The sequence below is a fragment of the Zophobas morio genome, unplaced genomic scaffold, assembly GCF_036711695.1.
Source record: "Zophobas morio isolate AGI-343-1 ecotype UQ-CSIRO unplaced genomic scaffold, CSIRO_AGI_Zmor_V1 ptg000014l, whole genome shotgun sequence".
In the NCBI taxonomy this organism is placed as follows: domain Eukaryota; kingdom Metazoa; phylum Arthropoda; class Insecta; order Coleoptera; family Tenebrionidae; genus Zophobas; species Zophobas morio.
Window position 1 is genome coordinate 22,114,978 of NW_026972119.1, and position 27,509 is coordinate 22,142,486.

The following is a 27,509-nucleotide window of genomic DNA, read 5'->3' on the forward strand; positions in this document are numbered from 1 at the left end:
ACTGGGACCGACGACAAGGTTTCACATAAAAAAAATCATTTGGGGCCCCCGAGAAGTTTTTATAATTTAAAAAAAGTTAGTTGGGACCGCCGAGAAGGTTTCACATTTAAAAAAAGACAATTGGCGCCCCGAGAAGGTTTTACATTTTTAAAAAAGACAATTGGGACAACCGAGAAGGTATCACATTAAAGACAATTGGCGCCCCGAGAAGGTTTTACATTTAAAAATAATACATTTGGGACCCCCGAGAAGATTTTACATTAAAAAAAAACTTGGGACCCTTGAGAAAGTTTCACATTCTTAAAAAAATAGATTTGGAGCCTCCGAGGTTTTACATTTTTAAAAAGACAATTGGCGACTCGAGAAGGTTTTACATTTAAAAAGAATACATTTGGGGCTCCCGAGAAGGTTTTACATTTTTAAAAAAGACAGTTGGGACCCCCGAGAAGGTTTTACATTTTTAAAAAGACAATTGGCGCCCCGAGAAGGTTTTACATTTAAAAATAATACATTTGGGACCCCCGAGAAGATTTTACATTAAAAAAAAGACAATTGGCGTCCCGATGTTTTACATAAAAAAAAAATTATGTTTGGAGCCCCCGAGGTTTCACATTTAAAAAAAGACAATTGGCGCCCCGAGAAGGTTTTACATTTAAAAATAAAACATTTGGGGCCCCGAGAAGATTTTACATTAAAAAAAAAAGTTGGCACCCTTGAGAAAGTTTCACATTCTTAAAAAAATAGATTTGGAGCCTCCGAGAAGGTTTTACATTTTTAATGAGACAATTGGCGACTCGAGAAGGTTTTACATTTAAAAATAATACATTTGGGACCCCCGAGAAGATTTTACATTAAAAAAAAATATGTTTGGAGCCCCCGAGAAGGTTTTACATTTTTAAAAAAGACAGTTGGGACCCCCGAAAAGGTTTCACATTTAAAAAAAGACAATTGGCGCCCCGAGAAGTTTTTACATTTAAAAATAATACATTTGGGACCCCCGAGAAGGTTTTACATTTAAAAAAAGACAATTGGCGTCCCGAGGTTTTACATAAAAAAAAAATTATGTTTGGAGCCCCCGAGAAGGTTTCACATTTAAAAAAAGACAATTGGCGCCCCGAGAAGGTTTTACATTTAAAAATAAAACATTTGGGGCCCCGAGAAGATTTTACATTAAAAAAAAAAAAAAAGTTGGCACCCTTGAGAAAGTTTCACATTCTTAAAAAAATAGATTTGGAGCCTCCGAGAAGGTGTTACATTTTTAATAAGACAATTGGCGACTCGAGAAGGTTTTACATTTAAAAATAATACATTTGGGGCTCCTGAGAAGGTTTTACATTTAAAAATAATACATTTGGGACCCCCGAGAAGATTTTATATTAAAAAAAAATATATGTTTGGAGCCCCCGAGAAGGTTTTACATTTTTAAAAAAAGACAGTTGCGACCCCCGAGAAGGTTTCTCATTAAAAAAAAATTTATTTGGACCCCTCTGAGGTTTTACATTTTTAAAAAAGACAACTGGGACCGACGACAAGGTTTCACATAAAAAAAATACATTTGGGGCTCCCGAGAAGTTTTTATATTTTAAAAAAAGTTAGTTGGGACCCCCGAGGAGGTTTCAGATTTAAAAAAAGACAATTGGCGCCCCGAGAAGGTTTTACATTTTTAAAAAAGACAATTGGGACAACCGAGAAGGTATCACATTTAAAAAAAGACAATTGGCGCCCCGACAAGGTTTTACATTTAAAAATAAAACATTTGGGGCTCCCGAGAAGTCTTTATATTTTAAAAAAAGTTAGTTGGGACCCCCGAGAAGGTTTCACATTTAAAAAAAGACAATTGGCGCCCCGAGAAGGTTTTACATTTTTAAAAAAGACAATTGGGACAACCGAGAAGGTATCACATTTAAAAAAAGACAATTGGCGACAAGGTTTTACATTTAAAAATAAAACATTTGGGGCTCCCGAGAAGCTTTTACATTTTTAAACAAGACAGTTGGGACCTCCGAGAAGGTTTCCCATTAAAAAAATAGATTTCGAGCCCCTGAGAAGGTTTTACATGTTTAAAAAAGACAGTTGGGACCCTCGAGAAGGTTTCACATAAAAAAAAAACAATTGGGCCCCGAGAAAGTTGCACATTCCAGGGTTCAGAGCAGTTGTAAATATCAAAAGTAGCCAAAATAGTTGTTCATTTACGCTAAAAACGTAAAGAAAAGCCACGACTTTTCGTGCAATTTTAATTATTAAAAATGTATAAAAACACAATAAACTCTACAAAGTAAGAATATATGTATTATAAATTACTAAGTGAGCCAGCAAACGTGGTTTTGCCGTATACATTATTTCTAGTGAATATTTTGGTAGTTAAATAAACAATTACATTAAAATAAATTAATTAATTAAGTAAAATTAAATTAAATTATACATTAAACATAAAAATTTATTGTACGACAATGATTATATACAACAGCCATCTTGCAACCCTATTGCGCATGTGTGGATGAAAGTAAAGATACTAATATCATTATTAAAAAATGGGGGTTGGTGGTAGAAAAAAAAATAATAAAGAAAACATTTTTCAGCTAGGGGTATAAAAAATAGTTTACGACCTATTCTCAGACCTACCGAATATACACAAAAAAATTCATAACAATCCGTCAAACCGTTTCGGAGGAGTTTGATAACAAACGCCGTGACAGGAGAATTTTATATAGGAGTATTAGATCGTAAATATTAATTTTAATTTTAATCAAGTTCTCTTCTTTTGCTTAAATGACTAATAATTAAATCACCATTTTTTTTTTTTTTTTGATTAGGTATTTTGCTTTCAGCCAATAATTTATTGCCTGTAGCACACAGTCTTTGTTAATATTCACTTGATCCTTATATTCGTCTTGTGTACTTCTTAAATTATTTTCTAAAGCGTTAGTATCGATTTTATTTGAGTTTCTATTTCCTTCATTTCAAGCTTCAATTTTTGTTCTTCGTCATCCCTCCTTGTGTAAATAATACTTGAAGAATTATTTTGATTAGCATTTAACCATCTACACGATATTTCTACTATACATACAAAATTTTACAACAACGGTCCAGGAGTTTCGGAAACTACGTCTAATAAAAATGGATACCGACACCAGATAGATAGAACGACAGACCGACAGATTCTTCCTAAAATCTACCTGTGTAAAGTGGATAGACAATCATGGGACATGGCTCATAAAACCATTATAAGTAAATATTGACTTGTATTGATTATTTATGACAGGCTGTCGGCAATAGACCTTCAACTTAGAATAATCGTTTTCCGTATTGTTTTGAAAAATGTATCAGAATTAAACTTAAGTTAATTATTCTATTTACATATTTAAGGAATTTAATATTTCCCTTTTATTGTATTTTAAAGTGACGGAAGTAATTGTGTGACAGATACGTCAATCATGACATGCGATAAATTTAGGTTTAGGTTATGTTTTGGGTATATACCAATTTTATTTATTTAATGTTTGGCAAAAATTGAGTTTTACAAATTACACAAGACATTGTTAAAGAGCTTATGTACCTATTGGGTTTAAATCCGCTTTGTGGGGACGAACCAGGTATAATTCCAACAGGTCAGGTAAACGATTCATACAAAAAGCCGAACAATACTTTTGGGTTAAAAGTAATTCGTTACAACTCATTGCTTGGAAAGTAATTGAATTACAGTACTGAATGAATTACTTACATTAGTGTAGGGTGTTCGGTTCGCAAGTTTAAATATCGTGGCGCTCCTAGCGGCAAGACTTGAACTAACCACTCAAACCGTGTTAATTCAAACCAACTTTATTCAGTAATTAATTTTGCGATATTTTGATTTTATACGACTAATTTAAATTAGGTTTTGTCATGGAAATGTTGTTGTTATTGTTATAAAATAAAATTCTGGTCAGAAAGCGTAATCACGTCCGGCTAATCTAGCCGCCTCGTATCTCGCTGTCAAACAGTTATTTCCTCGACACGACCCGTACACTGCAATCGAAAATGATCTTAATGCCGCCTGTCATCGATCGTCTTACTCCACCGTAATTTCGATTGTCAACAGCCGTTAGTGGCAACAAGAGCGTCAATAAACACCAATTTAGCAACGCACTCTTCGAGAGCACCCCGTACCAACACATGCTCACACGTCGCGGTGGAATTCCACCAAATCACTCGTTTACCTTGAACCTCGCGAGATAGGCAACCAATAAAACGGGCCAAATCCGGATGCACCCCGACTGCATAACCTCCTCCAATCGCGCTCCTCCTCCGCCAGGTAACCTAAAAATCGCCGATTCCACTCACTCGGTACATCACGGTTTCACTTTCCACCACGGGAACTGCTCGAGGTGGCTGCATGTGCGGCAATGTCAATTTCTTTGTACACCATTCCTCCTCCTACCACCATTTGTTGCAGAGCGCCAGTATAAACGACTAATGACGGAATAATACGACTTTTTACGAGCGCGGCTCTGTATCGTGACGTCATATAATTAGAGTAAATACAAAGTAGACGATGGTGTCAGCGTGTTGTTTGTAGTGCTCTGTGATTAATAGTGAAGAAAAAAATGGATAATAGCGAAATTCAGGTAGGGAAAATATTTCGGGGGCGCGGGAAGGCTCCGGGGAGGCGTTCGGAGTGTTGTTTAATTTTTTCGACGCGGATCATTGTTGTTTTTTTTAAATATTGGTGTGCGGGGGGAGGGGGGGAGGTGGTCCGAGTTGTCAAAAACCCGAAGGGGTTTTTCGGGGAGGGCGAAACGTCGGGGCGCACAATAAACAAATTTGAATTATAATTTAATTTCGGGTAAATGAGATACGATTTTGTTTATTGGGCGATTAGGTTTGACAATGGTCACGCTCGGTTGCACTATTTACTTTTTAAATGTGGGGAGTAATTTGGTTTTTGTTTTGTTTCAGCTGGTGGGGGGGCCCTGCGGCCAACACGGGCCATATACGTTCTATAAGGCATTTAAATACACGAAAAACGGCGTCAAGAGAATAGTGACTTTGAGTGAATTTTTCTTTGTTAAATTGTGGATCGACTCGGATTTATTGTGCATTGGTGAATTGCAGTTGTTATGGAGTGATAAAAATAGTGACCAAGTGTTGGCGAGTTTGCGGCTTTATTTTCTTCCAGAGAACACACCGGAAGGCCGGATGGACCACGGAGAGGTATATTATTACAATTTTATCTAGTCAGTTTCGATAGCAGCGTTATCATTAGAGATAACTCCGCGTTGTGTTTTTCGTTCGAATTTTATAAGGATTTGCAATTACGAGCGTCATTTAATTATAAATCAGTTTTTCTTTTTAACTATTTTTAATGTAAATGAAGCCTTGGAAGTCGAACGCAGCCCGTCCGGTATCAGTAGGGAGCGCGGCGCGCTCCCACTTCCAATAACACGACGCGCGGTTCTCACAGCAGCAAATTTGCCGCTCGCTACCGATCCCATCCAACATTCCCTCCAGTAGAGCTACACTTGAGCCGGTTTACAAAGATTATCCCACTCTAGTTTATGTTTCTCTTTCTACTTTATATATGACGTTATTATTTCTATATCCGAAACTTATTGTTGTAATTTAAAGTCGATTTATAACAGGTGGAAATGCAATTTCGACCATATCGCGACTTCGAACATGATTACGCGTCCATAATTAATGCAACGACGTTCACACGTATAAATAAACAAGCGCTTTTTTGCTGGCTTTATCACGAAAATAGACTTTCGCCGATTCGTATCAAAACTTACTTCGCACTCTCTCGAATTGTACATAATTATTAGAGGAATCCAAATGTGTACATTGTTAAATATTTATTCCTTCCATTGTCCTCTCGAACGCTCGACTCGCTTACTTTTCGTTTTTTATCCCGAACGTTTACCACATTCTTTTCGTTATACAACGACCAACTAAACCAAACCGTAATAATTATCCCAGATAATTTAATTGCCGAGATAACTCGCGTTATGCATGTTGACAATTCACGCCATGTATTTTACATTAACATCGTTTCCAAACATGACGCAGCTGCAGCTCGTATTTATTCGATTTAAATAATTTCCAACAAAAAGAAAAGTCGGATTCGTGGTTTGTGATTGTGCCCTTGAAACACAACTAAGTCATAAATTATGGACCGGTTTAAGCACCATTTTTTCATAGAGCGATGGATTAATTGAACGTTTTTAAGTAGGTGTAAGTAATGATAAGTTAAAAGTTTGATGGAATTACTCATTTCGAGATAAAGTCGGTCGACGAAGATAAATTTAACTAGCTTGGCAAATCTTTGGTTGTGTTTACAGTTAGTCAACAGAAATTGTAGACAGTGGCGTGGGAATGCATCCAACATTGTTATAAGTTATTTTTTTATTTAACCGCGAAATTTATAAACGTTAAATTCGCCTAATTCAATTAATTAACGGATTCTGGGCGTTTTTCGATTTTTCAAATATTTGCGTTCGCTTTCACTGGCGTGACGTAAGCGCATGATTTATTTAATTGTGGAGAATTTTTCAACTCGCGCTTAATTTAATAATTTTCTTTATGTTCACGAAAAATCGTTTCGTAAACCGTGACTTACACTGAATAAACACAGGCTATCTTTAAAAGTGTGATCATCAAATGTGCGGAAAAATGTGCAAAATTAACTGTGTAGATTCCAAAGAATTCTGTTGTCGCATTAATTATAATTGATATGCAAATTGCGTGTTTTTCCGGCTATTGTTGTTAATAACAACTCTATTGTTACGATTTGATAAAATAACACGTTTAGCAAGAGTGAGGTTATGTCTACAATTTAAAGCGAGTTTTGTTGCGACTGCTTCAAAATTGATAAAGTTATTTGAACAAAACTTTCCTCATCCCTAAAGCGGAATTATAATTAAACAAGAACATTTTCTTGGATTAGTTAATTCAAACTAGACCATAATGCCGTCAGTCAGGTTTTAGAAGGGATGTAAAGATGTACAGGTGAATCGCTAAATCTGTATGGTTAGTTTTTTTAAATAGAATACGATTCTACGTTATTTCTTTTTCCTTACTCTGTGTATTAAACCTCAATTTCATTAATACCACAATAAAAAGCGTATCTTTGTTTATCTTTCCACCAAATATTGTAACCTAGATTTTAATAATAACGCTGTTACGATTTTTTGAAATTTTGTAACGTTGAAACGTTTATTAAAAAAATTTCAAAAAATTGGCAAGGTCGCATCGGAATTGCGAAATTAAACTATGGTTATAAAGTATTACTAGAGGTTAATCAGAATAAGTAAAAATTAATTACGCCTTAAAAACTGAAGACTCTGTACAGTTGAAAATTATTTTGGTATATGGTACTGAAAAAACTGTACAACTTTTTTTTTTATTTCTAATATAATGAGATATTTAGGACTTTATTAATTTTTTTGAAACATTCGAAATTTACTTAGCAAAATTTTAAAATGACGCTATCTGGATTTTGCAAGGGTTGAATAGATGCATTCATTAATCAATATTTCTGTTGCACTATTTTATGGATAGATAAACAGAGACACGCGCTTTGTTATGGTACCAATTAAATAAAATTTTAATGTAGTGTTTATTAAAAAAAAAATCAATATAGAAAATAATAAAATATTTATTAGAAAACAAAGAAAACAAAAAACAAGAAGATGCGCTAATAAAATACATACATTTTGACTTCTGATAAGCCCCGCCCACCCACCCGCATCGAAAGTCCGATTAATTTTTGATTCCTTGTCAGATCGAGGGGCGGAGCGTAACTGCAAAATCTATATTTGCTTAAAAAAATTACCAATTGGATAAAGTTTTAGTCTTTGGTTGTGAAAAGAAAACTACGTACAGTAAGAAAAACATGACAAAATGCAAGCCCCGCCCACCCGCCCAATCACAACTGTGATGATTTTTTTATGCATAGGCGGGGCTTATATTTTGCTTTTTTTGGTATCCGTAATTTTCTCTCATAAGAAGAAACTGAAAACATGCTAAAATGTTTAAATTTTTTAGGGAAATAGTGATTTTGCAATTAAGCTCCGCCCCTTGGCTCACGGCGAATAAGAAAGATTGTCACAATTGAGGTGGGGTGGGTGGGCGGGGCTTATCTTAAGGTTTCTGTTTTTTTCTAAATATTGGAAATCTTCTTTATGCAACAAAAAACTTAAAACATGGTCAAAACGGTAAATTTTCGTACAGAAATACATATATTTCAAAAATGGCAAAATATAAACCCCGCCCACCCGCCCGTGTCTCAATTCGGATTAACTTTTCATTCCTTGTCAGACCGAGGGATGAACCGTAATTGCAAAATCCGTATTTGCTTAAAAAATATATCAATTTGATAGCTTTAAGTCTTTGGTTGTGAAAAGAAAATACAATAAGAAAAATAGGACAAAATGCAAACCCCGCCCACCCGCCCTATCTCAACTGTGATGATCTTTTTATGCATGGGCGGGGCTTATATTTTCCTTTTTTTTTCTATACGTAATTTCCTTTTCATAACAAGAAACTGAAAACAAGATTAAAATGGTAAAATTTTGTAGGGAAATAACTACTGATTTTGCAATTAAGCTCCTCCCTCTGGCTCACGACGAATAAAAAAAATCATTACAATTGAGATGGGGTGGGTGGGCGGGGCTTATGTTATGTTTTCTGTTTCGTTCTTAATATTCGTAATCTTTTGTCCACAACAAGAAACTTAAAACATGGTCAAAATGGTAAATTTTCGTAAAGAAATAGATTTTTAAAAAGGCAAAATATAAACCCCGCCCACCCGCCCGTGTCTCAATTCGGATTAATTTTTCATTCCTTGTCAGACCAAGGGGCGGAGCGTAACTGCAAAATCTATATTTGTTTAAAAAAGTTTACCAATTTGATAAAGTTTTTGGTTGTGAAAAGAAAACTACGTATAGTAAGAAAAACAGGAGAAAATGCAAGGCCCGCCCACCCGCCCTATCTCAACTGTGATGATTTGTTTATGCATGGGTGGCGTTTATATTGTGTTTTTTTTAGTATACGTAATTTTCTTTCATAACAAGAAACTGAAAACAAGTTTAAAATGGTAAAGTTTTGTAGGGAAATACTGATTTTGCAATTAAGCTCCTCCCTCTGGCTCACGACGAATAAAAAAATCATTACAATTGAGATGGGGTGGGTGGGCGGGGCTGATATTTTGACTTTTGTTTCTATCTGAATATTTGTAATCTTCAGTCCACAAAACGAAACCTAAAACATGGTCAAAGTGGTAAATTTTCGTAGAGAAATATATTTTTAAAAAGGCAAAATATAAACCCCGCCCACCCACCCTCGTCTCAATTCGGATTAATTTTTCATTCCTTGTCAGACCGAGGGGCGGAGCGTAACTGCAAAATCTATATTTGCTTAAAAAATTGCCAATTTGATAAAGTTTCAGTCTTTGGTTGTGAAAAGAAAACTACGTACAGTAAGAAAAACAGGACAAAATGCAAGCCCCGCCCACCCGCCCTATCTCACCTTGTGATGATTTTTTATACGTGGGCGGGGCTTATATTTTGCCTTTTTTTAGAATACGTAATTTTCTTTTCATAACAAGAAATTGAAAACAACTTTAAAATGGTAAAATTTTGTAGGAAAATACAGATTTTGCAATTAAGCTCCGCCCCCTGAATCACGACGAATAAGAAAAATCATCCCAATTGAGATGGGGTGGGTGGGCGGGGTTTATCTTTTGACTTATGTTTCTTTCTTTCTATATTCGTAGTTTTTTGTCTACAACAAGAAACTTAAAACAATGTCAAAGTGGTAAATTTTCATATATTTAGAAATATATTTTTAAAATGTCAAAATATAAACCCCGCCCACCCACCCTCTTCTACATTTCGATTAATTTTTCATTCCTTGTCAGACCAAGGGGCGGAGCGTAATTGCAAAATCCATATTTGTTTAAAAAAAATACCAATTTGATAGTTTTGAGTCTTTGGATGTGAAAAGAAGGCTACGTATAGTAAGAAAAACAGGACAAAATTCAAACCCCGCCCACCCGCCCTATGTCCACTCTGATGATTTTTTTGTGCATGGGCGGGGCTTATATTTTGCTTTATTTTTAGTATACGTAACTTTCTTTTATAACAAGAAACTGAAAACAAGTTTAAAATGGCAATATTTTGTACGAAAATACTGATTTTGCTATTAAGCTCCGCCCCCTGGCTCACGACAAATAAGAAAAATCATCACAATTGACGTGGGGTGGGTGGGCGGGGCTTATCTTTTGACTTGTGTCTACAACAAGAAACTGAAAACATGGTCAGAATGGTAAATTTTCGTATAGAAATATATTTTTAAAAAGGTTAAATACAAACCCCGCCCACCCACCCTCATCTCAATTCCGATTAATTTTTCATTCCTTGTCAGACTGAGGGGCGGAGTGTAACTGCAAAACCTATATTTGCTTAAAAAAATACTACTTTGCTAAAGTTTTAAATTTTTGGTTGTGAAAATAAAACGACGTACAGTAAGAAAAATAAATTTTTTTAGTACACGTAATTTTCTTTCATAACAAGAAACTGAAAAGAAGTTTAAAACGGTAAAATTTTTAAGGGAAACACTAATTTTGTAATTAAGCTCCGCCCTCTGGCTCACGACGAATAAAAAAATCGTCACAATTGCGATAGGGTGGGTGGGCGGGCTTACATTTTGTCTTTTTGTTTTAATATGTGTAGACTTTTTTTAAATGACGCTATCTAGATTTGGAAGGGGTGAATAAAATAAAATAACGAATCATTTATCATAATTTGAGAAAAATGATAGTTAATTTATAGTTTCTAAGTTTGAATTTTTCAGTAAAAATTTTAGATTAATGACGTCATCAAATCTTTAGCAGGGATGACGAACGTTAGCACGGGCTTTAATAAATAATAAACAAGGATGTTTACTTATGTTAGAAAGGGACAGGGAAATATCGCAAAAATCGTTTGCTTATGAGCTCTTGATGGTTACTCAAGTTCATGCTTCGTTAGTTTCCGAGGAAGGGCGAAGTCCAAAAGTATATGATTCTGTAAAATCAACATCGACGAGGAACTCATTATTAAGTTAAATATGTCGTCAGTTTGAAGGTAAAATTAATTTTAAGTGAGCGTTGATTAATTATGTATTGGAGCAGTCGCAGCGAAAAACTAATTATAGCTACATTTTACGTTATTTTTGAAACGTGTTTAACGATTTTGAAAGAGAAAGAGTCAAAATGTGTTTGTATAGTTCCAGTTTTGTAACATTAGCGCAAATAAAGAAATTATCGATTTTTATCTAAGTACGTTGTGTGTGAATTTTAGAAAAACCTTCAGAAACTTGTAGAAAATATAGCTACGAATTTACAATTTTTTGACCCGTTTTATCTGTGACAAGTCGAGGGTTTTTGCGAGGATTTGCGCCCGTGGTTTCATAAAAGCCCGAGAGCTTTAGCTCGAGGGCTTTTATCTCTAGCCACCACTTTGACAAAACAGTACATTAAAAATCAAGACTAATTGATATCGCCAGTGGAATGATAAACAGCTTATAAAACACCACCTTGGCGTTTTATTGCGTGCCATTTTATCATCTGTAAAACCCATTTGGTGCGCCACGTGTTTACAATTTCCGAACATTTTGCAGCGAAATTGTTATAAATAAAAACCGTTTCGTGAATTATTTATCCGTGTGTGAAACACAAACAAGAATAATTCAAAAACGGGTGAAAAAGTCAATTTATATTTTTCGTTTTTATCCATTAAAAGCGCATTTTATCGCCTCTTCGAGTAAACAAACTCGAGAATCGATGCAAGTGAAAGGTGAACTTGACTCGAAAAAACTATTTATCAAAATTTATCTCGTGTACATACGACAAAATAGTATTTGCCATGTTAAATTCTCCCCTCTTTGATAAACCTCTCGAACCTATTCAATAATGTATTTATCTCTGTCCTCACTGAATGGGGTCCGGCCCATCCATTATCCCTCTCTCTCCTTCGTCCAGATGTCAAACTTCTTTCGGCTCGAATTAAAAACACAATAATTATCCCGTAGAAAAAGTCGAGAGCCTTTTTACACCCGGTAATCCCCTCTGAATGTTGATTTTAATTTATAGATGGCGGAATTAGCCGGCCGCTAAATCGAGATGAAATTATTCCGGAACGTGTGTTTTCCCCGATGTGTTTTATGTACCGAATTAAACATGGCTTGGGATTGTGCCTTTCAATGTATAACCTCTTGTAAATATTGGAAGAGGCGGCCCAATCGGGATCTTTAGAAACGAATCAGACGAGGAAGACAGCGCTATTTATAATTTACAATATGTAATAGATGAAATAGCGTGTAGGAAGAGCGGATCTCACAATGAGCGAAAGAGAAAGTTATACTTGTTATACTGCTTAAGGTATTTTAGAGTAATATAAATCGACGTGATTGTTCTGTGGCTAATCCGGCGAGTTTCTTGTTTGCGAGCCGTGACACTGACCTAAAGAGTTCAAGTGGGGAAATTCTAACGAATTTGGCGCTTTTTGACACCATTTTGACGACGAATGTTCACACCTTTTCACACTTCAAAAGTGTTAAAAAATTAGAAGGAGCGTTTTCGGCTGAAATGGACGTTGGCGTTATCTTGTGTATCGACTAGTCAAGCTAGAGAATCGAATAAAAACTATTTTGTTCCTCGTTTGATACAAGTTTTACTCGACTCACTTCCTCCACGTCGTTAAGAGCGTCGAATTTGCATATCAAGTTTGGGAAAATGCTATTTCTGGGCCTTAAAAACCATATGGGAGGAGGAAGTATCGGGTCTGGTTTGTGCCTTTTGTTGTTATCTGTATGGGGAATTTAATCATTAGAGTTTGGAAAGTGTGCACTAAACATCATCACGGTTTTAATTTTTCATGTGCCATTATTTTGATTTTATTGGTTGAGTCAAAAACGGGTTATCGCAGGTCCCTGAAATTGTGCGAACACAGTACTGTTTTTATTAGGATATATTGTACATAAACAGAGTTGTTTATTTGCGCTTCTAAAAAATTGATGATGTCATCGCAAATTTTATTGAGCAATATTCGCTTGAAATTTACGCACAGCATGCTCTTTTACCATAATCCACCTTTTAATTTTGTATAAACTTTGGAGCAATTTTTTTAAAGCGAACGAACTTGAGAAAATTTCGAGGACCCCTGGTGTTTGTTTTGGAAAGAATTTGAAAAAATCCTGGGGTCCCCGTTGTTTTATTTTTGGAAGAATCTGTAAAATGGTAGCTTGTTCCAATTATGTTTTTTAATAATATAAAGGTTCGTAGTAAAGTCGAATACCTAGTGTTTATAAAAATGTATAAAATCCGATAACGAAATTCGTTAATTAATTTGCCTTTTTAAAGAATTTGAAAAGACCTTGGCGACTCTTTTTGTTTTGTTTTTAAAAAGAGATTTAAAGGATCTTGGGGACTTCTATTTTATTTTTTAAAGAGTTTGAATGAACTCACTGTCCTTTTGTTAAAAATATGAAAATCCCTTATTGTGGACAAACTTTGGGGACCGCTGTTTTTTGTTTTCAAATTAATTTGAAAAAAACTCTGTGTGTGATCACGGAAGAGTTTGAGAGAATTTAAGTGGCCTTTCTTTTTTTTTTTAGGAGTGTGGAGTAATTTTGAGGACTTCTGTTTTGTTTTTGAAAGAATTTTAAAGAATCTTGAGGACCCTCACTGTGTTTTTATTAAAAATATGAAAAGAATATTTTCTTAATGTGGAAGAATTTTGAAAATTCCTGTTGTTTTATTTTGAAAAGAATTTGAAAAAATCTTGGGGAGCGCTGATCTTTTATTTTTGAAGGAGTTTTAGAGAATTTAAGTGGTCCTAGATGTTTTTTTTAATGTGGATGAATTTTGAGGATGTTTTGTTTTTGAAAAAAAATGAAAAAAAATTTGAAGCTCGCTAATGTTTTATTTTTGAAAGAGTGTGAGAGAATTTAAGTGGCCCTTGGTGTTTTTTTTTTCGATTCTTGTTGATATCTCGAATTTTAGATTTTTCAAATTTTCAGTTTTTGAAATTTCGAGTTTTGAATTTTTTCATATTCGAATTTTGAATTGTTTTAATTTCGATGTCTCGATTTTTCAATTTCCCCATTTTTTGACTTTTCGATTTTAGATATCTCGAATTTTAGATTTTTCAGATTTCGAGTTTTCAATTTTCGATATCTGAATTTTTTTTTTAATTTCGTGGTCTCGATTTTTCCACTTTCGATATTTCCTTTTTTCTATATTTCGATTTTCGAAATCTCTATTTTCGATTTTTGCATCTTCGAATTTTCGGTTTTCCAATTTTTCGAATTTTCGCTTTTTCGAACATTTGTTTAATCGAATTTTCAATTTTTCGATATTCGAATTTCCATTTTGTTTATTTTTCGATTTCTAGATTTAAAAATTTTTCAATTCTTCGACTTTTCAAAGTTTTTTGAATGTTGGATTGTTTATTTTTTGAATTTTGATATTTCAGTTTTCCCTTTCTAAGGTTTTCAGATGTTTCAATTTTTTTACGTCTCAATCTTTCCATATTTAAATTTTCAATTTTTTATTTTTCGATTTTCAGTTTTTTACTTTTCGATTTTTGGATTTTGGAATTTTCAATTTTAGATTTTTCAGTCATTACGTTGATCAGTTTTTGGAATTTTAGTTTTTCCATTCTTTATTTTTTCGATTTTTTTGGTTTTTTTTATTTTTCAATTTGGGGACTGTTGTTTTATTTTTGATATAAATTGAAAAAAAATTGAGGAAACCTTGTGTTCTTTTTTTAATAATATGAAAACATCTTAGGACCATTTTGTGTATTGTTTTTTCGAAAAAAATCGAAAAAATCTTGAGAATCTCTATATTTGGTTTTTGAGAGAGTTGGAAAAAATCCTACTGTATTTTTTCGAGAATATGAAAGAATTTTGAGAACTGGTGTTTTATTTTCGGAAGAGGTTGAAGGCCCCTAGTGCTTTATTTTTAAATGATGTTGAAATATCTTCGTTTTTGACAAGGTTTTAAACAATCCTAGGGGCGCTTAATGTTTAAATTTCAAATATCTCAAAATTGTCAAGAATGTCAAGAACTCCAGGAATGTCAAAAATATCAAATGTGTGACAATATATAAAATGTCAGATTTAAATACTTTCAAAATGTCAAAAATACAGTTTTAAGTGTGCAGCAGAATGTCAAACATTAATCTGTCAAAAACGTAGACAATTTTTAAGTTCTCAAAAACATACAGAATATCAAAAACGTTTAAATTTCGGAGATGTCAAAATTTTCAAGCATATCAAGAATTCCAGAAATGTCAAAAATGTCAAATATATGGAAATATAAAAATGACATACAAATACGTTAGGAATGTCAAAAATACAGTATAAGTGTGCAAGTAAAATGTCAAAATCCCGATAATGTAAATTTTGAGAAATAAAAAATGTGTCAGAAACATTAATCTGTCCAAACGTAAGCAATTTCAAAGGTATTAAAAATATAGATTTTCAAAAAGGTTTAAATTTCAAACATATCAAAATCTCAAAGGACGTTAGAAATTCTACAATTGTCAAAAATAACAAATGTGTGCAAATATAAAAAATGTAAAAATAGTGTTTTAAGTTAAAAAATGTCAGAGTCTCAAAAATGTCAAAATTTGGAAAATACGAAATGTGTCAGAACCATTAATTTGTCAAAAACGTGAGCAATTTCAAAAGTTTCAAAAACATAGAATATCAAAGAGGTTTAAACTTTAAACATGTCAAAATTTTCAAGGATTTCAAAATTCTAAGGATGTCAACAATATATATACGTGTATACAAACACGTTAGAAATGTCAAAAAGGTTTAAATTAATAATACTTAAGAATATCAAAATTTGAAAAATATGAAATATGTCAGAAATATTAATCTGTCAAAACGTAAACAATTTCAGAGGTCTCAAAAACATATGGATTATCAAAAAGGTTTAAATTTTAAACATGTCAAAATTTTCAAAGATGTTAAAAATTCTAACGATGTTAAAAATATCACATGTGTGGAAATATAAAAAGTGTCAGATACAAATACGTTAGGAATGTCAAAAATACAGTTCTAAGTGTGCAAGTCAAATGTCAAAAACTTAAGAATATCAAAATTTGGAAAATACGAAATATGTCAAAACCATTAATCTGTCCAAAACGTGAGCAATTTTAAATTTATCAAAAATATATAGAATGTCAAAAAGGTTTAAATTTTAAAGATGTCAAATTTTCAAAGATGTCAGAAATATCGGATGTGTGGAAATGGAAAAATAAAAACTGTCAGAAATACGTTAGAAAAGTCAAAAATACAGTTTAAAGTGTGCAAGTAAAATGTCAAAAACTCAAGAATATCAAAATTTGAAAAATAAGAAATGTGTCAAAACCTTTAATTTGTCAAAACGTAAGCAATTTCAAAGGTCTCAAAAACATATGAATTATCAAAAAGGTTTAAATTTTAAACATGTCAAAATTTTCAAGGATGTTAAAAATTCTAAGAATCTCAAAAATAACAAATGTGGGTAAAAATAAAAAGTGTCAGATACAGATACCTCATCAATGTCAAAATGCAGTTTTAAGTGTATAAGTATGATGTCAGAGCTCGAAAATATCAAAATTTGGAAAATACGAAATGTGTCAGAATCATTAATCTGTCAAAAACGTGAACAATTTCAAAGTTCTCAAAAACATACAGAATATCAGAAACGTTTAAACTTCAGAGATGTCAAAATTTTCAAGGATATCAAGGATTCCAAAAATATCAAAATATCAAATGTGTGGAAATATACAAATGTCAGATACAAATTCGTTGGGAATGCCAAAAATACAGTATAAGTGTGCAAATAAAATGTCAAAATCACGAGAATGTCAAATTTTGAGAAATAAAAAATGTGTCAGAAACATTAATCTGTCAAAACGTGAGCAATTTCAAAGGTATCAAAAATATAGAGATTTTCAAAAAGATTTAAATTTCAAACATGTCAAAATATCAAAAGACGTTAGAAATTATAGAATTGTCAAAAATAACAAATGTGTGCAAACATAAAAAATGTCGCACAAGTAAAATGTCAGTCTCGAAAATGTCAAAATTTGGAAAATACGAAATGTGTCAGAACCATTAATTTGTCAAAAACGTGAGCAATTTCAAAGGTCTCAAAAACATAGAATATCAAAAAGGTTTAAATTTTAAACATGTCAAAAATTTTAAGGATTTCAAAAATTCCAAGGATATCAAAAATATCAGATGTGTGGAAATATAGAAAGTGTCAGATACGAATATCAAAATTTAAAAAATGAGAAATGTGTCAGCAACATTAATCTGTCAAAACGTAAGCAATTTCAAAGGTTTCAAAAACATATGGATTACCAAAATGGTTTAAATTTTAAATATGTCAAAATTTTCAAGGATGTTAAAAATTCTGGGAATCTCAAAAACAACAAATGTGTGTAAATATAAAAAATGCCAGTTACAAATACCTCAGAAATGTCAAAAATGCAGTTTTAAGTGTACAAGTAAAATGTCAGACCCTCGAAAATGTCAAAATTTGGAAAATACGAAATGTTTCAAAACCATTAATCTATCTAAAACGTGAACAATTTCAAATTTCTCAAAACCATATAGAATGTCAAAAAGGTTTAAATTTTCAAGGATGTCAAAAATTCCAAGGATGTCAAAAATATCAGATGTGTGGAAATATAAAGTGTCAGATACAAATACGTTAGAAATGTCAAAAATATAGATGCAAGTGTGCAAGGAAAATGTCAAAAACTTGAGAATATCAAAATATGAAATGTGTCAAAACGTAAGCAATTTCAAAGGTCTCAAAAACGTATGCATTATCAAAAAGGCTTAAATTTCAAACATGTCAAACTTTTCAAGGACGTCAACATTTCCAAGTTTGTCAGAAATAAAATATCAAATGTAAGGCTTAAATTTCAAACATGTCAAACTTTTCAAGGACGTCAACATTTCCAAGTATGTCAGAAATATCAAATGTCCAAAAACAGTTTTAAATGTGCAAGTAAAATGTCAAAAATTCGGAAAAAACGAAATATGCCAGAAATATTAATCTTAATATGAATTAAGATCTTCAAAAATATAGAATATACAAAATGTTTAAATTTCAAACATGTTAAAATATTCAAGGACGTTATGAATTCGAGGAATGTTTTTTTAAAGAATTTGAAAAAAAGTGGGGACTTCGGTAATTTTATTTTTGACAAAATGTAACAAAGTCCTCGGGGTCCCTGATATTGTGTTTTTGACAAAATTTAAAAAATTTACTAATTTATAGGAGTTGTCATTACAAAAATCTCACTTTTTCTTCACAAATGATGCAATAATTAGGATTTTGTATTAATTTTTTTAGCAAAATAACATCAATAACAATTCCGACAATCTTCGTTTTACCGCATGCTGTGCAAGTTTTCTGAACATTTCGGAAATAAGAATTGCAAGATACTTTTAAACCGCTTAAGGTCTTACCCAAATTTCAAAAACTGTAAATAACGCCTGACATCCCAAACAAAACGAAGGGATTAAAAATTTATCTCAAGTAAGTATTGTCCGTTGCCAGATCTCCAGTGGTCAGTAGAGCTGTTCTTCCAAGAAATTTTGGATGCCATAAATTCATAAATCAAGTTGTTTGAAACGAAATTTTAGGAAAATAATTTCAAGGTGACTTTGAAACTTCCGTAAATGACAAAATGGCTTGAAATTATAAAATAAGCACATTTTTTTTTTGTAATTTCGTTATAACCACAAGGTATCCTACCATAATTTCGGAACATTTTTAACCATAATGTTTGTACTGTCCTACCCATTTTCACATATGTATTTTTCATCTTAATCTTTTTACCTGCCCTTCAGAAGTCCAATGAATTCAGTTAAGTTTTCCAGTTCACAGTAAACCAAAAAAATCCCTTTTGATTTTCTGCATTAATCCCCACTTCCGACTAATCTCGAAAAGAATAGAAAGCAAATAACAAAAAGCCGTGGCATTAGGGCAAAGAAACTGCGACAGGTAAGCGTTACTCGCCCTTTATTAACGCCCCGGGATCGGGTAATTAAGACCAAGTTCATCCTATTCCAGAAACTATAGTTTTAGTCTTGTAATCATGAACATCCCCCGTGCGATAAAACGAGACGGTTATAGACGATGTAAAGGGATAAATTAAATTTGTTGCTTAATGTGAGCGTGAATTTAGCAAATATGAATGTTTCATGGCCACGGTTTATTCATTTTTAATGATTAGTTTCGGATGCTGGGGACTCGGAGGGACTATTGTTGCGGTTATCTCGAAAACTTTACCTGACTCGTATTTAAAACGTAATTACAGGCAACGATTAGATTTTTTCCGAGTCGCGCAATGCCAACTTTCACCGGTGTCAGTTTAAAAAACGAAAAAACTGTCTTGATTTTAATAATTTTGCGTAAGCGGTTGCACAATGCGCGTATTTTTTTGCAAAAAGATGTCATTTTCAAACGTTCTCATTTTCTCTTTAGCTAATTAAACATTATCGAAGCCGTAATGGGACGAAATAATTCAACACGCGAGCTTTGTGTTACATTATCGCATTATTATCGTTTCCTGTTATTATATTTCATAGGTCGTTTTATTATTACATATTAGGTCAAGAGATGTCTGCGATTAATTTTCTTTCAGGATTCGTTTTAATTCTCACCTTCATGCAGTAACAGAACAATGGATATGTTTATTTGATCGTAAACTGGAACATGTTCATCAAAATTCAATTAGGTTATGCAATTACGAATTTAATTATTAGTGAATTTCGAGTAAATTATTATTGTGCGCTGATTTAATCGCATCTGATACACGGAGTTCGTTATCACAGTTTCCAGATTACATTGTTTTAAAATAATTGTACGAGGACATTAACGATTTCGATTTAAAAAATACGAAAACACGTTTCTAGATGTTTATGCAAATTCTTTTCTATGCATATTTACTTCGATTTCTTGGACACCGACCGGAAATTCACACAGACCGTCATTGTCTTTGGCATTTTATCAAAAACACCACTGCTTGGCAAATGTGTTCTTAATAAATTGCTTGTATTTTTAAAAGCGAAGAATCAATGCGGAGTGGTCTAAATTGGGAGCTTGATTACGGTTGGTGTCGACATGTAACGACGAACTTAATAATGGGCTATTATGTGCAGATTTTACTTTTTTATGTGAGAAGATAATTCTTATTTATTTTGTTGTTATTAAAAAAATAAGACAACAGTTCTTTGTAGGCGCAACATACAATCGTTTCGGTTTTATTTTATTTCACCAGAAAGACCGTCATCGAAAATTTTAATTTCATGCCTTGCTTGTCGCATATAAAGACAATTTCTGGAAGTCTGCTTTTATAAATATATTAAATATCTACAATTAATTTTAAATATTATTTATCTAATTAGCTTTAAGGAGGTCGGAGCATGAAATTATTTTAATGCGTTTTAAAAATAGTTTCTGAAAGTAATCATGGCTTAGATTTGAATTTGCCGCCTTTCCGAAAAATCAAGTGTACTACAGTTGAAATGAAAATTTGTGGCAATTTTTAAATATTTTTTAAAATTCCGAAAAACAAAATTAAATGTAATATGTAGAAGATAATTTATTTTGTTAATTAAATTAAATAAATTATGAGAGTTGTATTTTGAAGTTTAATTTTATGATAAAAATTACAGTGAAAAATTCTTGTTCAAAATTTGGTCGATGTGCATTTAATTTTATTTTCAAATTCAATTTGTGAAAAAAATTATACAAATGATTGTTTATTAAATTCAATCATTCTAGAAAAATACACTATGTCATTTTTTTATTTTAATTTAACCACGACTGGAATTTAATTGTCATTAATTTATCGAAATAATTTTAAAGCGATTGATTGAAGACGAGGAATTGTTTGCGTGTAGCTCCAAAAACAGTTTTTGACAGAGTAGTGGCTTAGATTTGAATGTGCCGCCTTTTCGAAAAATCAAGTGTACTATAGTTGAAATGAAAACTTGTGGCAATTTTTAAATATTTTCTGAAATTCCGAAAAACAGAATAAAATGTAATATGTTGAAGATAATTTATTTTGTTAATTAAATTAAATAAATTAAGAGAGTTGTATTTTGAAGTTTAATTTTATGATAAAAATTACAGTGAAAAATTCTTGTTCGAAATTTGTTCGATTTGCATTTAATTTTATTTTCAAGTTCATTTTGTGAAAAAAATTATACAAATGATTATTTATTAAATTCAATCATTCTAGAAAAATACACAATCTAAATTTTTTGTTTTAATTTAACCACAACTGGAATTTAATTGTCATTAATTTATCGAAATAATTTTAAAGCGATTGATTGAAGACGAAAATTGTTTTCGTATAGCTCCAAAAACAGTTTTTGACAGAATAGTGGCTTAGATTTGAATGTGCCGCCTTTCCGAAAAATCAAGTGAACTATAGTTGAAATGAAAATTTGTGGCAATTTTTAAATATTTTTTTGAAATTCAGAAAAACAGTAAAATGTAATAATGTTGAAGATGATCTATTTTGTTAATTAAATAAAATAAATTATGAGAGTTGTATTTTGAAGTTTAATTTTATGATAAAAATTGCAGTGAAAAATTCTTGTTCGAAATTTGTTCGATGTGCATTTAATTTTATTTTCAAGTTCAATTTGTGAAAAAAATTATACAAATGATTATTTATTAAATTCAATCATTCTAGAAAAATACACTATGTAAGTTTTTTATTTTAATTTAACCACAACTGGAATTTAATTGCCTTAATTTATCTAAATAATTTTAAAGCGATTGATTGAAGACGAAAATTGTTTTCGTATAGCTCCAAAAACAGTTTTTGACAGAATAGTGGCTTAGATTTGAATGTGCCGCCTTTCCGAAAAATCAAGTGAACTATAGTTGAAATGAAAATTTGTGGCAATTTTTAAATATTTTTTTGAAATTCAGAAAAACAGTAAAATGTAATAATGTTGAAGATGATCTATTTTGTTAATTAAATTAAATAAATTATGAGAGTTGTATTTTGAAGTTTAATTTTATGATAAAAATTACTGTGAAAAATTCTTGTTCGAAATTTGTTCGATGTGCATTTAATTTTATTTTCAAGTTCAATTTGTGAAAAAAATTATACAAATGATTATTTATTAAATTCAATCATTCTAGAAAAATACACAATCTAAATTTTTTATTTTAATTTAACCACAACTGGAATTTAATTGTCATTAATTTATCTAGATAATTTTAAAGCGATTGATTGAAGACGAAGAATTGTTTTCGTGTAGCTCCAAAAACAGTTTTTGACAGAGTAGTGGCTTAGATTTGAATGTGCCGCCTTTCCGAAAAATCAAGTGAACTATAGTTGTAATGAAAATTTGTGGCAATTTTTAAATATTTTTTTGAAATTCAGAAAAACAGTAAAATGTAATAATGTTGAAGATGATCTATTTTGTTAATTAAATTAAATAAATTATGAGAGTTGTATTTTGAAGTTTAATTTTATGATAAAAATTGCAGTGAAAAATTCTTGTTCGAAATTTGTTCGATGTGCATTTAATTTTATTTTCAAGTTCAATTTGTGAAAGAAATTATACAAATGATTATTTATTAAATTCAATCATTCTAGAAAAATACACTATGTAAGTTTTTTATTTTAATGTAACCACAACTGGAATTTAATTGTCATTAATTTATCGAAATAATTTTAAAGCGATTCATTGAAGACGAAAAATTGTTTTCGTGTAGCTCCAAAAACAGTTTTTGACAGAGTAGTGGCTTAGATTTGAATGTGCCGCCTTTCCGAAAAATCAAGTGTACTATAGTTGAAATGAAAACTTGTGGCAATTTTTAAATATTTTTTGAAATTCCGAAAACAGAATAAAATGTAGTATGTTGAAGATAATGTATTTTGTTAATTAAATTAAATAAATTATGAGAGTTGTATTTTGAAGTTCAATTTTATGATAAAAATTACAGTGAAAAATTCTTATTCGAAATTTGTTCGATGTGCATTTAATTTTATTTTTAGTTTCAGTTTATCAAAAAAATTATACATTCAAAATTAAGTAAAAAAATCGTTCGAAAATTGTTTCAACAGAACTTCCCTCGCTCCTGAAGTAGAACGAAACATAAAAATAGACACCCAACTAGATTTATCAATTTAACTTATTACTATGGAAATTTTCGATTTAACACCTTTTAAATTTTACAAGATTAGTAGAGCCAAAATCAATCTTATCTTAGCGAGTACTAGCCCCGCCCACCCACCCCCTGGCAGATGACATAATCCTCTGAGAAAATAGGGGGTGGGTGGGCGGGGCTACAACTTGCTAAGATAAAACTGATTTTGGCAAATGACATATCCTCTGAGAAAATAGGGGGCAAATCTAAAAGATATGAATGTAATGATAAATCATAAGTAAAAACTCATAATGAAGTAACTTTAAGGAAATTGAAGACAAGAAATTATTTCTAATTTATTTCGAGAATAGTTTTTGACAGTCATAGGCTTAGATTTGACTGTGCCGCCTCTCAGCAAAATCCACTATACTATAGTTTAAACGAAAACTTGTTTCATGTTTTTAAACGTTGACAGGTGGAAATTAAAAAACATATAATATGAAACACAGTTGTAGTTTGTAATTTAGTCAAATAATTTATAGAGAATAGCACGCTGGACGTCATTATTTTATTATTACAATAAAATATTCCTGGGAAAATTCATTCGATACACATTTATTTTCACGTCCAATTTGTGTAAAAAATTGTGCAAAGGATTATTGATTAAATTAAATCACTTAGAAAAAATGCAACAATACAAATACATTCTACGTAATTAAGAATGCAATTTTTAATAATTTATAATGTATTTATTACATATTATTATTTTTAATAACCCAAGTAAATTGAAATTACTTTCTAATATGTTTAAGTTGTTAACAAAAAAGTAATATATGTGTATGTATGTTAAACATTACGAATTACACATAGTTACATATTGGAGCTCAATTATACAACAGAAATTACAATAATTAGTTCTGCTGGAAATATGTGCGATTTAAATTGATTTTAATTATTTATTTTTCGTACAGAAACATTACTAAAAATAAATTTTACGTTCTACATATTTCCAGGTAAGTTTGCGTTATCACTTATCAGTTATCAAATAATTTAAGGATGTTGATGACACGAATTTTCTAATACTTTTAAAAGTAGTGTGTACGAATGATGTGCCGCTCGCTGAGACAAGGGACGCCATTATTGTGCCGCCTTTCAACTAATTGAAGTGTATTCCACTTGAGAAGACTTATGTTGACGGTGAAAGTGATTGAACGAATGAATTAATTCGCGCCAAAGAAGTCATTTACTTAAATAAAATTAAAAATCTAAAGGAAGTGTGTGTCAAGTTGAAAAAAAAATTGCATTTATTAATATTTTAAAATCTTAATTCAGTGTGTATCTGGTAAACTAGCGAAAGTAAACCTTGATTAAGATTTTCATTAAATCATTACACTTGGTTTATTTTTAGTGGTTAGTTTGACGTAATTTGTAATTATTAAAATTGCAAAAAACACTGCGTACTTTATATTTATTTTCGTAGCGGTTGGAACTGTGTCTGATTTACGTCATCGCGTTTATTATGATTATTAATTATTATCATTTGTTGTGAGAATGTAATTCGGTTTGTATCAGTACCTGCTGTCGCTTCTTGTTATTGTAGAAATAATCTGCAGTCAAACTCGTAGATAAAAACCGAGTGAAAGTCCAAGCATTCAAACCTAATCAGTTCCCACATGTTCAGGAATTTTTTAATTAATCGGTAATGTTTTATTTTTTCCAAAGGTTTTTGACTTCAGATACAATTATCGCTCGATAATGATCATAAATACATCTCAAAACATTTATCCATCGCATGACCGTTCTCCTCGAGCACCTATTCTTCGTAGTAAACATAGTTAACGAAAATTCCCGTGTTATAAATTTCTCCCGTCGTTCTCCGAACAATAAAGCAAACGTTTTTTAAACGGTTCACATGCATAATACATCACATTTTCATTATCTCCGACCGTTTCTTTACCAGCCTTGTCATAAAGCTTTACTTATCTGAGTGTGAAGTAAAGATAAAAACAAACGCAAACTAAAATTAGAATAGTGTTGAATGTAAACCAGAATGTTTCAAAAATAGACGCGATCAGAGTTGGTATTATTAAAATGGCTTTCAAAAGCGCCCGAGCCACTGCCAAAATATTTTATTAAGAAAAAATGACGCCGATTCCAGCGACTTCTTACCAATACTAATTAATGCAGATGCGTGTGTCAACAAAGATTTAATTTATATCAGGCATATTGATAAGATAACGTCTAGGGGAGGAGCGGATCAAGTTGAATAGAACGCGTTTCATTGACGATATTTATTATCTCTTGTGGCTGTCAGCTCGAAAAACTTGCATTTAAGGCAGGCTGCGGACCTACGAGTTCTTTGGGACGAACACTAGGGACAGTGAAGCACTCACAAGCTGGAAAACTATCTCGGGATCTTAAACCCTACGACGATTTTTATCAAAACTTGTTTCTGTCGTCACAGGCATTTGTTGCTGTTTCGTAATTTAATGTTCCTTGAAATTGATCGAAATGGGAGTAGTTTGCAATTAGGAGATCTGACTGACTTGGCAATGGAACATTGCCCTTCGTAAAGATAGAACGTGTGTGAATTTCCTTATTATTTTTAGTTTCAACTGGTCTTAAATCAAGTGCGGCTTTCTACGTGATTCATTTTTAATTTCGTTTTGTGTGTGTGTGTCTAATTTTTTTTTTATTGTAATGGGGGAATAAATGGGCTGCTTATGCAATCCGAATGTTATAAATTTATTCATTATTTCGAAACGAGTACCTATATACACAACAAATTAGGCCGTTATCGCTCTTATCTAATCTACAATAAATAATTAGTTAATATTTGTTACTTGGTTAATGCCGTCTTTATAATACAAAAAAATGAGATAATGAGTGTCATATTTGATGTTTATCTTTTCATTTACAAGTTCATTTTTAGATGATTACGAAATCTGATTTTTAAAATACTCGGTTCTAAAATTATTGTTTTTCGGGCGACAATTTTTACTTTTTTTTTTTTTTTTTACTTTGTACGAAAGTTATTTGTCATTCTCGACGTACCTGACGGACCCACATCTGTGCAGCAGAACTTGTTTTAAATGGGTGCGATTTCGGAGAAGGTCCTACTTTTACTAGTTTATGGTCTATAATTTACAAATTTTCGGTTTCGGCGACATTGCTGTTAATCTTGGTTGAACATTTGGGTAAATGTTGGAAATTATATGTATTATCGCTAAATGACGATCAATGACACTATCTATTACTGTATTAGGTACATAAATGTGTTGATCGTATCACGAGATGATTCTGCTTTAGTCGTAAATCGTGAATTTAATGAAAATTTTCAGTAATATTAAATATGAAGTATCGGAACAAAAGATCTCTGAAAATCGTGTTCAAAATTGTTTATTAACACATCACGATCAAAATTACTTGTTTACGTCTTCTTTGTGATTATTTTATTTTAGTTTAGTGGAAATTTTTAGAATAAATTTGGCAATTTTATATTTGCGTGATTGCAGTTTTTTAATTTTTAGAACTGCTCTGGTTAGATAGAAAATTGAACCTTGAAATGGAATCATATTCATATATTTTTACGTGACCCCATTCTTCAAAATTATCACCTACTTTTAGAGTTACAATTAAAATGTTTAAATTTCTTGGCAATTTTTTGAAATTCATGGGCATTTTTTTTAAATTTCAGGAAATTATTGTCAAATGTGGAATTGTATTACTCGCTTCGCAAAACTCACGATTAAAATTATTAATTTACGTTTTCTTTTGTAACGTAAAGAATTATTTTAATTCAGTGGAATTCATCTCGACAAAGTTTAATTAATTGGAAATTGGAATAAGTTCAGTTGTAATCTTTAATAGATTTTTACTTCATTAATTAATTATTTAAAAAATACCGAAATTTGTAGAATGAATTTGGCAGTTTATTTTTGTATAATTAAGGTTTTTGAATTTTTGGAACCTTTTTGTACTTTATACATACATCGAATTTGATAATCTAGTTGAGCAAATTAAACTTGAAATGATTAATTATTAAATTATTCGGAATCTCGAGTATTATTTTGGAACTAATGGATTTATTTGAAATTTTTTTATACTAATGGGACTTGGAATCATAATCATACAAATTCATATGACTCCACTCTTCAGAATGTAGACTTTTAAAGTTGTCTAGAATTTTAAGTGAATTTTTAAAAAATTCTTGAAAATTTCTGGAAATTAATCAGAATTTTTTTGAAAGTTAAAGAAATTATTATATGTTCAATTGCACACTCACAATCAAAATTACTTCTTTACGCCTTCTTTTTGTATCGTGACAGATTATTTTAATTTAGTGGAATTCCTT

The 27,509-nt window shown here is 31.5% G+C and overlaps 1 protein-coding gene across 1 annotated transcript in view; it reads left to right on the forward strand.

Moving 5' to 3' along the window:
* The first annotated feature begins 4,494 nt into the window (after positions 1-4,494).
* LOC135128650 (AT-rich interactive domain-containing protein 5B-like) overlaps positions 4,495-27,509 on the forward strand; it is a 289,757-nt gene continuing 266,742 nt past the window's right edge. The window contains exons 1-2 of the mRNA XM_064055616.1: positions 4,495-4,604; positions 4,936-5,190. Of these exons, the coding sequence (XP_063911686.1) occupies positions 4,584-4,604; positions 4,936-5,190 (276 nt within the window). The 5' untranslated portion in view covers positions 4,495-4,583. The remainder of the gene's footprint in view (positions 4,605-4,935; positions 5,191-27,509) is intronic.